Below are 17,789 nucleotides of genomic sequence, written 5' to 3'. Positions count from 1 at the left end.
ATGAATTCAGTTAAGTAGCCAGGTAGCTTTAAAGGCACTATATAGAGGTATTCCTTTTTATTATGCAAGTTTTTTTAATGATTTGTCAGGCGAGTTTAAAAAGCTTACCCTAACATCTTCCAATGTTTCGTCATTAAGCACTGAATTTTCTGGCTATGTTTCTGATTGCAGACAAAATCAGTCCCTTTATATTTCTTAATCAAATGATGAATTGAAGATGTATTTGGTACATTCTTACCTGGAAACTGCAATTGATTGTTACCCAGTAAGCATCTTGGCACAAAACAAAAGATTTAGTTAAATAATTTCTCAAAAAAAAAATCCTTTCTTCTGTGTTCAAAACCATTTTCTCTTAATAAAAAACAAAGGTAACCAGAAATTAATAATCGTTAACAAAAAAGAAATAGAAAATTATATCGGCCAATTATAAAACAGCAACAATAGGTAGTACCTCATCATCAGAAATTATTATATTAAAGTTTCTAAAAATTATTTTGCTTAGGTTGCATTTTAAAACAAACACCCGGTATTAATGCAAACACGTGAAGATATAAATTAAAAAAATTACAACAAAATAAATCACAATTTGGAAGAAGTTAATGAAAATTATTTCCGTATTTCTGAAGACATTAAACTAGATGCAGAAAATTCACATTTTTCAAAAAAATTGTACGACAGAGTAATATGGTTTCTGTAAAAGAAATTCTTTTAAAAGTTAAATAAATTAACGGGAAAATTTTTTAAATGGTTCAGTAATTTATAAAATTCAACTGAAGTATAATGACATCCTTTTACTTTCCTGTCTAGATAGCGCTACAGCACTAGAAGGGAAAATATTTTAATCGGTCCAGTTTAGGCATATGCGGTTTTCATTGGATCTTGACGTTTTAACACGTAAGAAACCCAAAAAATGGAATGGAAATTATCTGAATATTAATATTGTTCATATGTACTTGTGTTCGGTGTTGGCCTCAAAATCACCTTAGAGATCTTTTAACCAAATTTTGATCAAGTTTGGTCAGATTATTTCTATATATGGAGCATTGATGCCATTAAATTTTCAAGTTATAAGGTCGAGGGGGTGAGGCTATAGAGTAAGAACACCCCAGTATCTCAAGATTTTGCCTAATTAAGGTCATATTTTTCTTAGGCGCATTTGTTAATGATTAAAAAATATTAATATTTGCAAAAAGGTTTTTTACAAAATCACACTCCCACCTCAGCTACAAGTGCTATTGTAGTTGTTTGCATGTTGTGATGTTACAGGTAAAAGGTAGAATTAAATAAATGAATAATATTTAAAGTGTAAAACAGCTAACTCAATCTGGCTGGGTCTTGAACTCAATCACCCAGTTGACTCAGTACCTGGTGCATTAAGCCTTGTGGCTACACCAGTCGGCTTACTGTACAAGCACAAATTTGTATTATGTAAGTTGTGAATTACATTAGTTAATACCGACCTTTGCTGCTAGGATCACCACACCTATGCAAATTAAATACAGTATGTGTGTGCGCTTTATTTAGAATCATTGAATTAAATAAACAAAAAAATATATTTAAATAAACTGATAAATTAGTTTGTGCCTGTATGTGTGTGTAAGCCGTGCAACAGAAACAACTGTGTTGTTGGTTTTTTTTTTTGTAAGCTTAAGTACTGTATTGAGTAACATGAAAACAGTTCTGCAGTCTTATTTACAGATGTGGAAATTGATATTTTTATTAAAAATAAGAGACTATTCTTATTAGCAAAGACTGTACATTTTAGAAAATATTAATTTACGTGAAATGTATACTAAGAAATATCAGTTATTTATTTTTAATTCAGTACTTACAATCACGGCATTCGGTCGGTTTAATGCAATTATCCTTTTCACGGATATAACCATCCGGACAATAACATCCAGGAAAACAGGAATCGGGTGATGATGGACATGCATCTTCATCCAATAGATCTAAACAACTTAATTCACACATTCTGTTGTAACATTCTTCATGAATTAAAGGTGAAGGACATTCAGAAGCTGAAATAGAAAATAAAATAAATAAATGATAATAATAAAAAAGTCATGTGAACAAGATTGACTCTAATTAATTTAAGTAAAGTTTCAATTTAAAACTCTCCGTACAAAAAAAACAGTATGTTAGTTTATTACTTTACTACCAATGTATCTATCTCTTATCTACCATGTATCATAATGAAGATAAACACAGAACATTAACAAACTTTTATACAATAAATTTCTTAAAATTGCGATCAAACTTACAGAATCTATAATATAACAGATTGTCAAAATGGAAATTGGTATTACAGTTTGCCAGTCCAGGTGGTATAGACCAGTTTCTCAACCGGTGGTTCGCAGAAAAATTTTAGTAGTGTGTGAACTTCCTAATATTTATTACATAGTTTTACAACCTTTAAATGCATTATTACACATTTTTTAATGGCAATAATAAATAATGCACACAACTGAGAAAACTGAATACTTGTTTACTGTACAACTGTAAAAAAAAACCTGCACTTTCTTTAATTTGGTAAGTAATTTTTTGTGTGGTTCACAATACAAGCTTAAAATTTTTATCGGTCCACAGTATTATTTGTGTTGAGAAACACTGGTATAGACTATAATATCCAAGTACACATTTTTTGCTTTTATCTTTGCCTACTCAGAGAGTATTTTTATTTTTCAGGTTTTGTTTATCGCTTTCCAGTTTATACCTATACTGCATATAATAGGGAAATCATCCTCAACAGGATTGCTTGGTTCATAACTTGAGAAAGAACTAGGAGAATACCGAGGATATTTCATACCCTGGAGCTGTCCAGACCAGATCATGAGTCTCAAGCTAATAACGGATTTCAACAGGAAAAGAAACAGAGACATGGTGATAACATTTGTTGCTTCACACTTAGGAAGGAAGGAAGGAACATTTTCAACAATAGAAAGGGCACATAGATCGGATGAACGTATGAAAAAGTACTGGGAGGACCACAAGGCCGAAACAGTCTCATTGAAGAGACTTGGATAATGGACTGACTAAAGTGATCCTATGCAGACATAAAAGATAACAGAGAAAGTATAGTAATCAGCAGGTCATATTTTACATTATTCTGACTTTTCATAACCCAACTAAAAAACTCAATTTTAGCATTGAACAATTCCAGAAGATGTATGTACACATGATGACCTGAAGTAAAGCTGTAGTTCAAAATTTTACTCAAGGTAGGTAAAGATTTTTATAAAATTCAATACCCCTTAGATAGCTAATAGTTTCTGATGATGTTTGGTCCTATTCATCACAAAAGACAGACATGGTCAATCATGATTTTTTTCAAGGCGTAATTACGAAAGACCATCCATCACTATATTTGAGCATGTATATCAATGTTTTACCGCAAGATAGAGTTACAGGTTTAATTTTATAAGGAAGTACAAATGTTTTATATCGATTATGATCGTTCGCTATAGTTTCTAGTTTGATAGTTTTATTTTTAAAAAAATTATTTACTCTTAATCGGCACATTTGTGTTTATGAAGTTTTATGGCTTTCCGGGGAAGACTATCTTATGTGCAGTTCAATCCTTCTAAGCAAGCTCATTTTTTTACTCTACCAGACTGGTCTAGTGGTGAACGCGTCTTCCCAAATCAGTTGATTTGGAAGTCGAGAGTTCCAGCATTCAAGTCCTAGTAAAGTCAGTTATTTTTACATGGATTTGAATACTAGATCATGGATACCGGTGTTCTTTGGTGGTTGGGTTTCAATTAACCACACATCTCAGGAATGGTCGAACTGAGACTGTACAAGACTACACATTTCATTTACATTCATACATATCATCCTTTGAAGTATTTACTGAATGGTAATTACCGGAGGCTAAACAGGAAAAAGAAAGAAAAAAGTGAGCTCATTTTGACATAAAGATTTACAAAGTTTGTGATAGTGAAACAGGTTACCGTTATAATTAAAAAATTTATACTGGTAATTGCTATGGCAATGATCTTCTGACTAGTGAAAAAATTGTCCTTGATATATGTAGTAATCTTCTGAATGAAGGGAGAATAATATACACACTGATGATTGGTACAGGCTCTCCTTGTCTGTTTCATCAGCTTCTAAAAAAAATTACCTATTGTATTGGAACAATTAGAGGTTGTTGGAAAAATATCCTTTCATAAGTAAAACAAATAAATTTACAGAAGGGGAAACTTTCCTTTTTTTGTGCAAACAATGAAGTTTTTTTTATGGTTAAAGTGGAAGGATAAAAAAGAATTTCGGATACTTTCAACTTTTTACAAATGACCTGACTTTATAGAAGTTGTGAGCCACTGAGAAATTAGAAACCCAACCCCAAAAAAGCCCTGAAACCTAATGCAGTTGCTGATTACAACAAATATATGGGAAGGGTAGATAAACAAGACCAAAGGCTGGCATCATTCCCAGTAATGAAGAAATATGCTTAGGGATATAAAAAAAATTATTTTTTTATCTTATTAATGTTGCCTAGTATAATGCAAGCATTATTTATATAGATATAACAGTAAAAACCAAAAAAATTCAATGATTTTTAGTTAACATCTAAGTGAGCAGATTGTAAATTCAATTCAACTCCAAGGTAGGGCCACTAGTGGTCGACAATCAATTTCAGAGATATCTTCTCTTTGGTTTGCAGGGAACATTTTGGGCCCATTTTATAGAAAAGATTCCCCCAACTAGTAAAGCTAAACCTACCAAGAGGTGTAAAGTGTGTTCAAGCCAAGGATTAAGAAAAGAACAATATATCAGTATAAAAAATGTAAAATACAGTTACATGTAGAAAACTATTTTTAAATTTACTACACAAGAACAATATATAAAATGTAATGTTACTAATAAGTAAGAAAAAGAAAATCGGCATTGAGGATGATATAAAATCAAATTGTAAAGGTAAGTTCATTAAATTTCTTTTATTTGCATGTTCAGGTAATTTTTTTCACAAATGACAAATTAAGACAAAAATTCAGTAATAAGAACCAATGATTTGAAGTAAATATTCAGTAACGAATGTGTTAAAATCCCGATTAAGAGCGGATCTGCACTCTTTGTTTTCTTGTCATTTCTGAACTCAAAGTTACACTCTTATACTAATTACATGATTCCCTTGCATTATTATGTCACTCTGGTTATGTATTTGGGTAATTCATTCATGAAAGAGCCTATTCATAAGCCTATTTTTTGGTTAGTTATAGTTTATCTTCATTAACTGATTTTTATTAAATTTTGAACAACGCTGCAATTTAATATTGGTTATAATTGGTTAATAGGAGGGGGGAGGCAACTTTACTGGCAACTCTATATGCTGGCTTTTTTTAATAAGTACAGATAAATTTTTCATTTGTATTTCATTACAATTACTAAGATGACTGTTTAACAATTTGCTATAGATTTTTACTTTATTTAAATATTTTTGTAGAGAATTTCAATTTGAAGACGTACAAAAATTACTGCCTTTGTATTACAATGATCGGTTTATATCTATTATACGCTTTTTTTTTCTTAGTAAACTTAAAAAAACAAAAATATTTATTATACACAAAAAAAATACTTACGACAATTATTAACAACTCGCCAGGTAGCTAAATTAATATTAGGTTTTATTGTACGACATTCTGTAACAAAACTTAATAATGCATCGCACCGACATTTTTCAGTAACATCTACCGAGTTATTGGCAGAGTTTGATTCAAGACATGTACATAATGATTCAACACATTGTGATAAAAATCTATCTATATTAACAATTCCTTCACATTCTGATAATGGGCTCTTCCTAAAACATAAGAAATATTAAATTATATTAATTACAATGTATCCATTACGACGTTATACAATTTAATTAAAAGTTATGGAACGGTTATGTGTACTTATAGCATTTAACTTAAATATTGCAAACATTTTTTTCTTCTTGTAGTAATCAATCCTAACCCACCGGGTTGGTCTAGTGGTGAACAGGGCTTCCCAAATCAGCTGATTTGGAAGTCGAGAGTTCCAGTGTTCAAGTCCTAGTAAAGTCAGTTATTTTTACACGGATTTGAATAATAGATCGTGGATACTGCTGTTCTTTGGTGGTCGGGTTTCAATTAACCACACATCTCAGGAGTGGTTGAACTGAGAATGTACAAGACTACACTTCATTTACACTCATACATGTCATCCTCTGAAGTATTATCTGAAAGGTAATTACCGGAGGCTAAACAGGAAAAAGAAAGAAAGTAATCAATCCTAGGGTTGGTTTGGAGCAATCTTCCACCTCCAGGCAGGTATTTCATGAGCTAATATCTTTGTTTCCATGTACATTTTACACCCAACATCCTGTACAGTTTGTTCACCCTAGTCTCATTCTTTCTTTTACATTGTTTCCTTCAACTGTATCTCTATTATGGTGTACAATAAACAATCATGGCTAACCATGGGTATTGCCGGTGCAAACATTAGCAACGTTTGTATGAAAAATCACACTTACTCACATACATACAAAATCATACTTCTAGTGATGCATTAGTTACTTTCCCATTTGTAGCCGAGATAGGCAGCCGTACCTACCTTAGGGTAAAGTACACAGTTTCAATGTCAGATATTTTGAAATGTCTAAAAATACATAGAAATTTTCAGAAGATGTATGTATATATGTTGACCAGAATTTTGATTAATATCTCAAGACTGCTTCACATAAATTCTATGAAAATGGCTCAAACAATTCTTTATATAGGGCATTAGTGACATTAAATTTTTGGAAAAGTTAAAAAGAAAACACATGAGGGTTAGCTTTCACCATTTTGAATTTTTTTGCTATAGTAGTGGTCATAGAAAATTTGGCTTTAATATGACGAAAGTTATTAAATTATTTAAAGTTCTAAAATCTTGGGTCAATCGGAATTAGGGGTGGGATGATATTCAATATTATTTTTAAACAATTCCTCTTTTTTAATGATGAATTAAATTCACCAGAGCAGCTTACAAAGAAGCTTGTGCATGGAAATATGAAAACAGAAATGTACAGCAAATAAAAAATGACATATCTTACTGGAATACAAACTCAGGACCTCTGGATAAAAGGCAGAGACGCTACCACTCTGCCATGGAGATCGGCAATTTTCACCTCATACCTCAAAAACCCATTGTCTAAAAAAAGTTGAAATTTGGCTCATACATATATATATATAATGTTTTGGTCTGATTTTCTATCTAATCAGACAAGGGGGGTCAGGCATTACAGTTCTCAAATATATCTTTTTTCACAACAGGTTTCCAGGGAGATATTGGCCAAATTTAAGGGACTAATTCAGGAGATCAAAATAAAAAAAAACTTCATGTAGATAAATGCCCTATCCAGTTTCTTTTTCCTTCTGTTTCCTACTTTTTTTTTTCAATATAAATTTAGGTCTTAAGAACAGATGAAGATATTTTACTGAAATTTGGTATTACATATCCAAAATGTACAAATGAAGTAAATTTGAAAATTCCAAAATAGCTTTTAAAATTTTTAATTTGTTTTATTAGATAAATCGTTAAGCCTTTTATTGTGAACAAAAATTACATCTGATTTATTTCAAATCAATTGATAAGAATCTGTGATTTGATTGAAATTATTAAATTGAAGTGCAAAAATTATGCTTGAAAAGAAATATAAAAATCTCAGACCTTTTTCATTTCCAACTTGTACCCATATAGACTAGCGGGTAAGGTGAACCCAACTTCACATTTCTTAGTTTTCTTTTAATATCATTAAACAGATTTTATATTGACACACAAGATTTAGATAAAATGTTTCGTAATAAGAGAAACATATATCAGGTTATACATTTTTATATGAGGTTACATTGCTGTATACAGTACCAGCCAGTGAAATATTACCAGAACCTCTAGGAATAGTCTGTAGAAATCAATACTAAATTTGTTATCTAAAATTGATTTCCAAAATCTTTTCCTGTTTGGTATTTTTTAATTTATTTGGTCAGTTTTAAGTAGAAATAATAAAGCCATTAATACTGAAAAACTGTATGGCGTATTTGGAATAAAGGTCTATCAAGAGCAAAGTGTGGAAAGTAATGTGAAATTTTGCCAGCTTTTTTTTTTTAAATTACAGTCAAATTTACAAATATTGAACTCAAGTTTAATAAGAATCTGGTAATAGCAAGTAAACTATAAAAATATATTTGATTTTCAATCTTTTTACTAGGTTTTAATAAGGCAGTAAAAAGTAAGAAATATAATTTTTAATGAACGATTCATCCTTTTTTTAAAAATAAATAATTAATAATGCGCCAAATAAACACATTAATAATCCATTTACAAAAGCAAAATTAAAATTTAATTAAGAACATGCAATTGTTTTTACTAAATTTTCTTTAGTTTTATTAAAAAAAAAACCAACATTGATCAATGGTATTTATTATTTGTTGCCACATGCTTCGATTCCTATCAGCGAGTGTGATGGTAGGTGGTAAATGACGGGGGAGCTTGCAGTCCACCTATGCACCTGCACACACGCTCTGCCCACAAAGCCTGCTATGTGTGCAACACCCTACCATTAGCTGATGTCTTTATAAACACCATCACGGCAATGTGAGAGCATTCATTCTTGAACCACCAGTAGGAGCATACTAAGAAGAAGAAAAAGAAAAATGAAGAAGTCTCCAGGCTGGCCTAACATGGACCTCTTGGTGGATGTGGATGTCAACATCTCCACTTGTGCAGAAGGTCCGACCTTAAAGTGCTGCTTAGGAATGCCTCAGCTGTGCTGATGGACGATGAGGATAATGCGGGGCTCTGGGGGCAACCACTGCTATGCTGCCAGGGATCAAACTGTTGCTGTGGGGAAGTTTGGTCTGATTCTAGGGGACAAGCTGTAATTCCCTTACTACCACTTGTTGAGCCGACCCAACATCGCTGGAGAGCAGCGACTGGACTCAACGGCCCTTTTTAAGGGCTACCTCATCAAACACACAAAGGGCCCTTTTCAGGGTCACCACTAAAAAAAACCCCAAACAGCCTTTTTCAGGGCTACCATAAGGTTCTAACATGCCACGTGCCATCGGAGCAATTCAGTGACATATTACATACAGTTACTCCAAGAACAGTAAACAAAAGAGGAAAACAATATTTATACACTTGAAACAATGTCACTAGACGGAAAAAATGTCAGGGAATAAAATACATTTTATAATTAACACAACAAAATTTAACAGTGAAAAATGCAGTTCTTTTTAACAACACTGTCTTATTATTTGCTTGAAATCTTCTAGACAGAGACATCATAAATATTACATAATGGATTAAATAAAATCATGAAAATATAAAAAATTAATTAAAATATATAATAATAATAATTATATACATATTAAATTATGCCAGTCAACATTTTTGTACGAAAAAATAAGATCACATCTAGGTTTGGACATAGTATTTAAATACAATCAACAAATTTTTATTTTTCACGATTATGTTATAATTTTTTCCAAGTATATAAAATAATTTTACATTATTGCCAAAAAAAATTACTTACTTAACAGCAGAACACATTTCCCAAGCAGTATTTTGTATATGTACTGGACAAACTTTAGTTTCACATGTCTCACTAACACCCCAACTATCACCAAAATCTACACTACTGAGTGCGATTGAACCATCAGGTTTTTGTCTATCAGTTTCTGGTTTACCATCAAATAAACCACATAAACCATTTACCATACCTCTTGATTTACCAGGAACCTGTAAAAAGTCATACAAATTATTATTATTCTATCTACCAAGTAATTCTACTATACTTTTGATGTATAACAGAGAATTATTTTATTTTTTTTATTTTTTATCTATTTAGTAATATTTAATCTACATTTTTCCAGGTGCAAAGTTGACTTGTGAATCATTCATGAGTCAAATCAAATCATGATCAGATGTAAAATTTTTATACGCATATATGAAGTTGATAAAAAATAAATATGAAAATCTAATTTTCATAAAAAATCTAATTTTTCAACTATTGTTGATATTGTCTCCTTTGAAACAATCCCTGATGCACTTATGCCAGCATTTATACCAATCCTCGAAAAATTTATGAAAATTATTTTCTTAAAACCATTTGTACCACATAACATTTATTTCTCACACTTCAGCCTTCCTTCACCTCAGCCTTTCCTCACATTTTCGCGACTTCACCGCACTTTCTTTAATTTTTAACATAGAATTTAATGCAACTCCTTTGTTCTGTATTTTTAGACAAAATAAATCATCACTCACTATAAAATATATCCTAATTACTCAGCTACTAAATTCAAATTACAGGTCTAATGTGGCTGAAAATATTGCTATAAATATACATTACAGTGCTACCACACAAGAAAAAGATGAACTCAAGTCGCAAAGATACAGTGGGTAGAATTAAAAGATTCTTCTTATTTTTTTTTATCATACCTTGTATATGCTTTTTCAAATTACAATAGTAATTGTATACATTATTTAGAATAACTTAAGTACAGATCTTAAAATTATCACATATATATATATAGTATTAAATTATACTTACAGTTATTTTAACATTTCCATTTAAATCCCATAAAACTTTGAAATCTAACATGCTGATAAAAATAATAAAATTATTACTTATTTGCTTAATTGCAAATCGGCGGTTTTGACTTCCAATTTTTTCAATCTAAAACAACCAACAAATGATTACAAGGTAAATTTAATATAATAGAATTATAAAAGTTATATTAAAATTTAACATGCTGTATGTAATAACCGCTTCACAATTACTTAACTCAGTGAAAATTTTCTTAAATTTCAAGGCCCACTTTTTACAAAATTGTTACAGACAGATAGAGTTTTCATAAATACTGTGCACACTGCCCGATGGGTACTGAACAACTAAAAATTAGGAGTGGCATTGACATTAATTTAGCGATACCAGAATGAAGAAAGTGAATTTCTTTATAGTATTGTTAGTGGGGAATTTTGAGCAGTACAATTAGTAAATGCACATACATTTGCCGAACAAGCACAAAAATTGATGGCTATCTTGTTTTGGAATTTTAAAGGAATTTTATTAGTAGAATTTATGAAGCCAGATACAATAATTATTGTAAATGTTTACTGATAAATGCTGGTAAAGCTTGTGAGAGCGATACAGAACAAACGGGGAGCAATGCTAACGAAAGGGATGGTTTTCTTGTGTGTACGACATAAGTTTAAATGGTAGATTTTTTGGTCCTGATTTGACACATCTGATTTTCATCTGTTCACAAAACTGACGAATTGACTGATCCGCTGAACATTTCAAAAGGAATGATTAATACATGGATGCAGTCGATGAATGGATGGGTAGTTTGTCAGCGCTGCTCTTTGAAGCGGGAATAACTGATGTCATGATTGTGGCAGGGACTATGTTGAGAAACATATAAATATGTTTGTAACATTTTTTTTATGTAGTACAATTTTTCAATTTATTTTTGTTTACTTTTACTCGACTGGAGGTGATTTATAAACAGCACTTGTATTTAATTTAATACACTATTTTATAAATTTTAAAGTACATTTTTTAAAGTGTTTTTAAGAATTAATATGAATTTTAAAAACTTCTATTAAACTATTTTTAAATCCCTCATTTTAATTTTATTCAGAAAACAAATGGTGTTTGGGAAATATTATTTTTATGAGTAAAATTAATAAGTGAATGGTGTTATGTAAATAATAAAATGCTAAAGATGTTAATGATTTGTTAAATTACAATTTAATAAATAATATCTTCAATTGATTTAATATCTTCTTACCTGAGGTACAGTATAACTATATCCATTGTAATATACTGTCATATTGGTATGTAATTCAATAATGTCATCAAAATTCTTAATCGATAGATATTTTTTGCAACCGCCGATATATGTACATGATTTTAATACTGAAAAAAAAACAACAAAATTAAAATAACAAAAATACTTAATTTAATATAGACTCAACACAATGTTTCCTTCCTAATTATGGTGTTCACATTCATTGAAAATGCCACAAATATATAGCAGATAGAAAGAAGCTTCTAAAAATAATGCCAGGTTCATCCAGAAAGCAAAGAAAATGGTTTTTTTTACAGTTTATCTCATATCAATAAAAGCAAAATTAGTTAGTTCTCTATTAATTAACATAATCAGACTTAAATGTTTGTAAATTCAGGGATAACAGTATAGTGACAACATTATATATAAGAAAATAGTGCGTCATGTTCAATGATTAATCTGGACGTCCCTATCTTATGACAAAAGAAACTAAAAATTGGTGATGATATTCATAAGAGCAGACAGTTTAATACTGATGGATTACATAATCATCTTCTCAAATGATTTCAAAGCTTCTACTTGGTAAACATCTTAGGAAAAAAAATAATTTGTGCCCGATGAGAACGATGACCTTACCCGTGATTAATCTCATTTGGTTGCTTGACTACGATACTTAATACAAGAAAAAAGCAAACAGGAGCAACCTTATTACTTGTCAATTTATATATTCAAAAGGGCAATGCATTTGTTAATCATAAGACTAACTAAGGTGCTATAAAACTACTGATAATAATTCTCAACCAATGGACTCATATGTATCAGGAACACTTTTAAATACTCCCAAAAAAAAGAAATAAAATAAACACTTAAGAACATACTTTCTCATACTTTTGATTTCATCAAAAATGGAACAATATATTTATACGCTTACTGTAGACCATTTTATCAGCTTTGTTGCTTAAAAAAAAAAAAAAAAAAATATTATAATTTATGATAAAGCTTCCGTATTAGGCAGCAACAATTTGAGTGCTGCTTAAAAATTCTGGTGGGAAATATTTGAGCATCTTACAGTCCTACTATTACGGCATCAACTTCTAGTGATTTTCATTTGTAATCAGAACCAAAAGGATTATTAGGTAGTAGTCATATAGTAAATAATGATGAGGTCAAAAAAATTTATCACTAATATTTACTAAAGGTATCCAGAAAATAGCATACTCACTTTTTATTAGCCAATTTTTTTTTTTTATCGGATACAAAATGATTTGATACATATGGAACAAATGTTTTATAAAAGGTTAGCTTTAACTGTATCCAAATTTTTTCTATTTTTACAATCTTGGAGCTCATTATAATTTGAATGATAATTATAAATGGTAAAGGAATTAAAAAAAAGATAACATTCAGGAAACACGTATTTTTATTGCATGATTAAGCTACTGAACTCTCAATTACTATCAAAATGGAATAAAATAGAATATTATTTTCCTGTCTAAATAGTGCTATAGTAATAGAGTGAAAGTATTGTAATCAGTTCAATTTGGGCATTTGTGGATCTTGATGTTTTGATGTCTAAAAAACCAGATGGAAATTTTCCAGATGTTAATGTTTGTATGTATGTATGTGTGTGTTTGATGCCTCACAATCGCCTTATATCTCCGGAACTACTGGACTGATTTTGACCAGATTTAATACTTCTAAATGTAAGGCATTGATGCCATTAAATTTTCAACTGAAAAGGTCAAGAGGGTGAAGCTTTACAGCAAGGGCACCCTCCATATTTCAATATTTTGCCAAATTAAGGTCATAATTTTTTTATGCACATTTGTTAATGATTAAAAAATAAAAATATCTGCAAAAATAACTTTTTTCAAAATCGCACCTCCCACCCAAAAAAAAAAAAAATGCTCTAAACTAAGCTAAGTGGGCATACTGTGTCAATAGCACTTTCAGTCATCACGAGAAGCACTAGTGTTGCAGTTTGCCATATAGGAATTTCCCTTTTTCCCTGTGGGAAATTCACGTTTCCCTCATCCTCTTAGACTGGAAAATATGAAATTCTATAGTGTTGGCAACCAAATTATTTTTTACACTTTAATGATTAATTATTTATTTAATTTTATTTAGTTAATATTTCAAAGATTGGTAACACTGACATACAGCTGTTGTAGTCGTCTGCTATGCTGTAACATTACAAGTGAGTGGCAGAATTAAATAAATGAATAATATTTAAAGTGTAAAAAGTAACTCAGTCTGGCCGGGTCTCAAACTTGATCACCTGGTTGACTTGGTACCTAGAGCATTAAGCCTCACAACTACACCTGTCTACCGACCGTACAAACAAAATTTGTTCTATGTAAGTTGTGAAATTATATTAATTTAGTTAGTGCTGACCGTCGCCGCTAGTACTGCCACACCTGTGCGAATTAAATATGGTATGTGCGCGTTCTTTAGGAAGAATCATTGAATTAAATAAACGAAAAAATATTATATTTAAATAAATTATAAATATTTGAAATTAAGTCGTGTTTGTAAGCTGTGCGTCAGAAACAACCCACAGCTGTAGGATTTTCCCAGAATACGTGACGGGAAAGTTCTACAACAGTGTTGTCAGTTTTTGTTAAATAATAATTTTACTAAATTTCTTTTGTGGTTGTGAGATGCGTTTGTTGAGGTAGTGGATGAAAGAAAGTATAGAGAGCTTTTAAGAAAAATATTAGGTCCTGTAAATGACAATCGTACTGGGCAGTAGAGGAAGTACCACAACTTTGAGCATAAATTTTATTCAAATCCATATACAGTTAGAATGATTAAAAGCTGTTGATTTTTACCGGGCAGGACACGTTCCGCAAATGGGGAACGCAAGTGTAGCTGTTAAGAGATTTTTGTTGGGTTTTAGTTAGGTCCAATGGAATTAGCCTTTTGGAGACCCAGATGACATCGAGAAAATAATATTACATTTGATTTGGGAGAAGTCGGGTGAAGGGATTGTGAATGGATTGAATTGGCAAACGTGTGTTAGAGTGCAGCTGTGAATTTTCAAATCCTAAGGCCATGGAGCAAGTAAATATCATAATTATAAATATACTAATTAATATACTTACATTTAATGCGCCAATTATTTTTTGAATAATCCTGAGCTAAAGTATGATTGCAAATATCATATTTAAATTCTGTATTGTCAAACGTGTTAAATGTTCTTCCATTCACGTTGCAATCCCCATCTGGTATTTTTTTCAAAACACAATTATGTTCTTGGCACCCATTAAGGTCTTTTGTTTCTAACTAAAAAAAAACAAAACAAAAAATCATTGATTAATAAAAACCACTTCTGATGCTAATTAACAGAAAAAATAATTAACATCAATTTATCATTTATTTAAACAAAGAACTTTACGACTATATATATCAAGTATTACAATTGTTATATGTAAAAACTGATAGTTATCACAATCAAGTGAATTATATATTGGTTACAATTACGCTACCTAATAAAACAGGTGTCTAAATAATTCATACTTTCCAAAATTTACTTACTCATTTGTAAGAGTACATTTGTAAATGTAAACATTTGTATTTTTCTAAACATTCTAGTTCATTATTTATGTTTGATATTTTAAAATTATTCTCTATAGTAGTAATATTTGTGAGCAATGAGCTAATCAGCAACATTTGGAAAATTCTTTCTTTTACATTTTCAATTCTTTAATTGTAAAATTATTTTTGTAAAGGATACATATTAGTTTTATCAATAAATATTTATTTATAAAAATTACATGAAAACAGAACTGTTTTTATATAACTCAATAATTAATACTTTTGTTTACTTACGAGGCAAGAAAGGATATCATTATTTCCTTGATTTTTTTTTTAATAAACTGTCAAACCATATTACTTTGCCAATGAATTTTTAAATAAAACTAATAATAGTATTAACAAATTCTGAATTTTCTGCATTTGGTTCAACTCATAATAATTCCATTGTCATATTAATAAATTACTGACCCATTTAAAAGATTTTTCAACAAATTTGTTTAAAATACAATTAAAACATTTTCTTTACAGAATCAATATGACTATCAATGATTTTTTTTTTTTAAATGTGCATTTTGACTCAATATATATATTGAGTCAATTATATACACATAAATATGTGATCAAGTAATTTTCATTAACAACTTCTGAATTGTGAATTATTTTATCAATTTAATATTCTCATGTGTTTACTTTAACATTAATATCATCTTTACCAGTGATTCTTAAACTGTGCGCTGTGGTGCCCCAGGGAACCGCGGTCTCTTCACAGGGGTGCCATGAAATATTGTAAAAGCTTCTACTGAACCAAGACATTTATAATTATTAATTTAATGTTAATAAACTAAATAAAAGTTAAATAATGAAGATCACAAATTTTATTTATTTTTATCTGTTACTTATGAGAACCCATACTTTTATTTATGGCAGCATACCATGGAAAAATTTTAATTGAAAAAGGGCGCTGAGACTTGGAAAAGTTTGGGAACACTGATCTACACTAATATACATAGAGGAAGAGGGTTTTTATATGTTCAGGATAAACAAATAACCTGCTTGATCAATTGCAACAAAACTTTTACCAAAGTTTCTTGGCATAACTGAGAAGGGTTTTTGATATATTTCATCCAGAAAATGATGAAAAGATTGCTTTCAAATTTTCAGATACACTTGTATTACACCATGGAAGGTTTTAAGCCACGGACCAAGGCCCTAGCTCCTTTGAAGGTTAAATATTAAAAACATTCATGTTTTCTTCACCCTCCAGGAGGGTGAAGAAATAATGAATGTTTCATTCACTGAAACATTCATTATTTCATTATTTAAACATTATTCTTATATTCTTATAAAATATATAGAATATTTTATATTCTTATATTCTTATTCTTATTTATATTCCTTATAAAAATGTTACTATATTGTTCATTTTGGTTTGTAATACATCTCTTTTAATTGTGCTTTGTATATGTAATACCATAATATGTGTTGATTTTGTGTGACCATGTATGATTTGATTCTGAATGGAAAGTAGTACATAACTGTGATGCAATGGTTTTTTAAGAACTTGCAGTAACTATTTTATTGCTTCATTAATGCTTATTCCTAAATATAATAAATTTGATTGTTCTACAGTAAGTTTAAATCTAAGACTATAACAATTAATTATATATAAAATGTTCATTTCTTTCTATTAAATATTATAGAATGCCTTTTGCATATGTTATTCGTGAAGAGAATATTATGGGTATGGATTATATATATCATATATTATATTTCTCAAAATTCTGATTAAAAAGTTTGAACACACCCTGAATTTGGCACATTCAAAAGCAAAAGTTCATTTTCTATGGATCAGCCTAATATAAATTGGACTTTTATTTTTAACATATACTAATTATTAAAAAAATATCTGCTTTATAGAAATTAAAAACATTTATTACTTTTCTACACAGCTACACAGCTCTACACAGCTCTATGAAGTTCTAACATTTTTCCTTCTTCATAAAAAGTTTGAAAACGCATCACAAGCCACTTGTGGATTAACTCCTCTTCTTCATTGTTGGTCTGGAATGTCTTCCTAGGGCCTCTTTCAATGGCGTAAACAACATGAAATCACAGGGGATACATCTAGACTGTATGGGAATATTCTAAGTTTTTCCAATAAATTTTGTCCAATTGATCCTGAATACTAATGCTAACATCTGGGTGAGGCCTGCATTGTTGTGAATGAGAGTCAGATCTCTAATCGATGATGGCTACTTTTGTTTGTGTAGTCAGTTTTCATTTTTTCCAAGAAGTGGCAGTAGTACATAGAATTTACAGTGTGACATTTGTAGAGAAAATCGATGAGAAATATTCCTTCCCAGTTCTATAAGACAGTTGTGAGGACTTCTCCAGCTGCCGGACAAGTTTTCGCATTACAAAGCAATGGTCTTTACTCATCCACTTCAT

General features: G+C 30.2%; 1 protein-coding gene across 1 annotated transcript in view; it reads right to left on the bottom strand.

The window, feature by feature from the left end:
- The window catches only part of Hml (hemolectin), a 278,319-nt gene that overhangs the window by 52,346 nt on the left and 208,184 nt on the right, over positions 1–17,789 (bottom strand). The window contains exons 54-59 of the mRNA XM_075381665.1: positions 14,909–15,089; positions 11,805–11,932; positions 10,562–10,687; positions 9,542–9,747; positions 5,586–5,806; positions 1,833–2,021 (exon numbers count right to left, since the gene is read on the bottom strand). Of these exons, the coding sequence (XP_075237780.1) occupies positions 1,833–2,021; positions 5,586–5,806; positions 9,542–9,747; positions 10,562–10,687; positions 11,805–11,932; positions 14,909–15,089 (1,051 nt within the window). The remainder of the gene's footprint in view (positions 1–1,832; positions 2,022–5,585; positions 5,807–9,541; positions 9,748–10,561; positions 10,688–11,804; positions 11,933–14,908; positions 15,090–17,789) is intronic.

Source organism: Lycorma delicatula, chromosome 13 (genome assembly GCF_047948215.1).
Source record: "Lycorma delicatula isolate Av1 chromosome 13, ASM4794821v1, whole genome shotgun sequence".
Taxonomy (NCBI): domain Eukaryota; kingdom Metazoa; phylum Arthropoda; class Insecta; order Hemiptera; family Fulgoridae; genus Lycorma; species Lycorma delicatula.
Note: the sequence above shows the minus strand (reverse complement) of the source record. Positions and strands in the feature narration are given on the sequence as shown.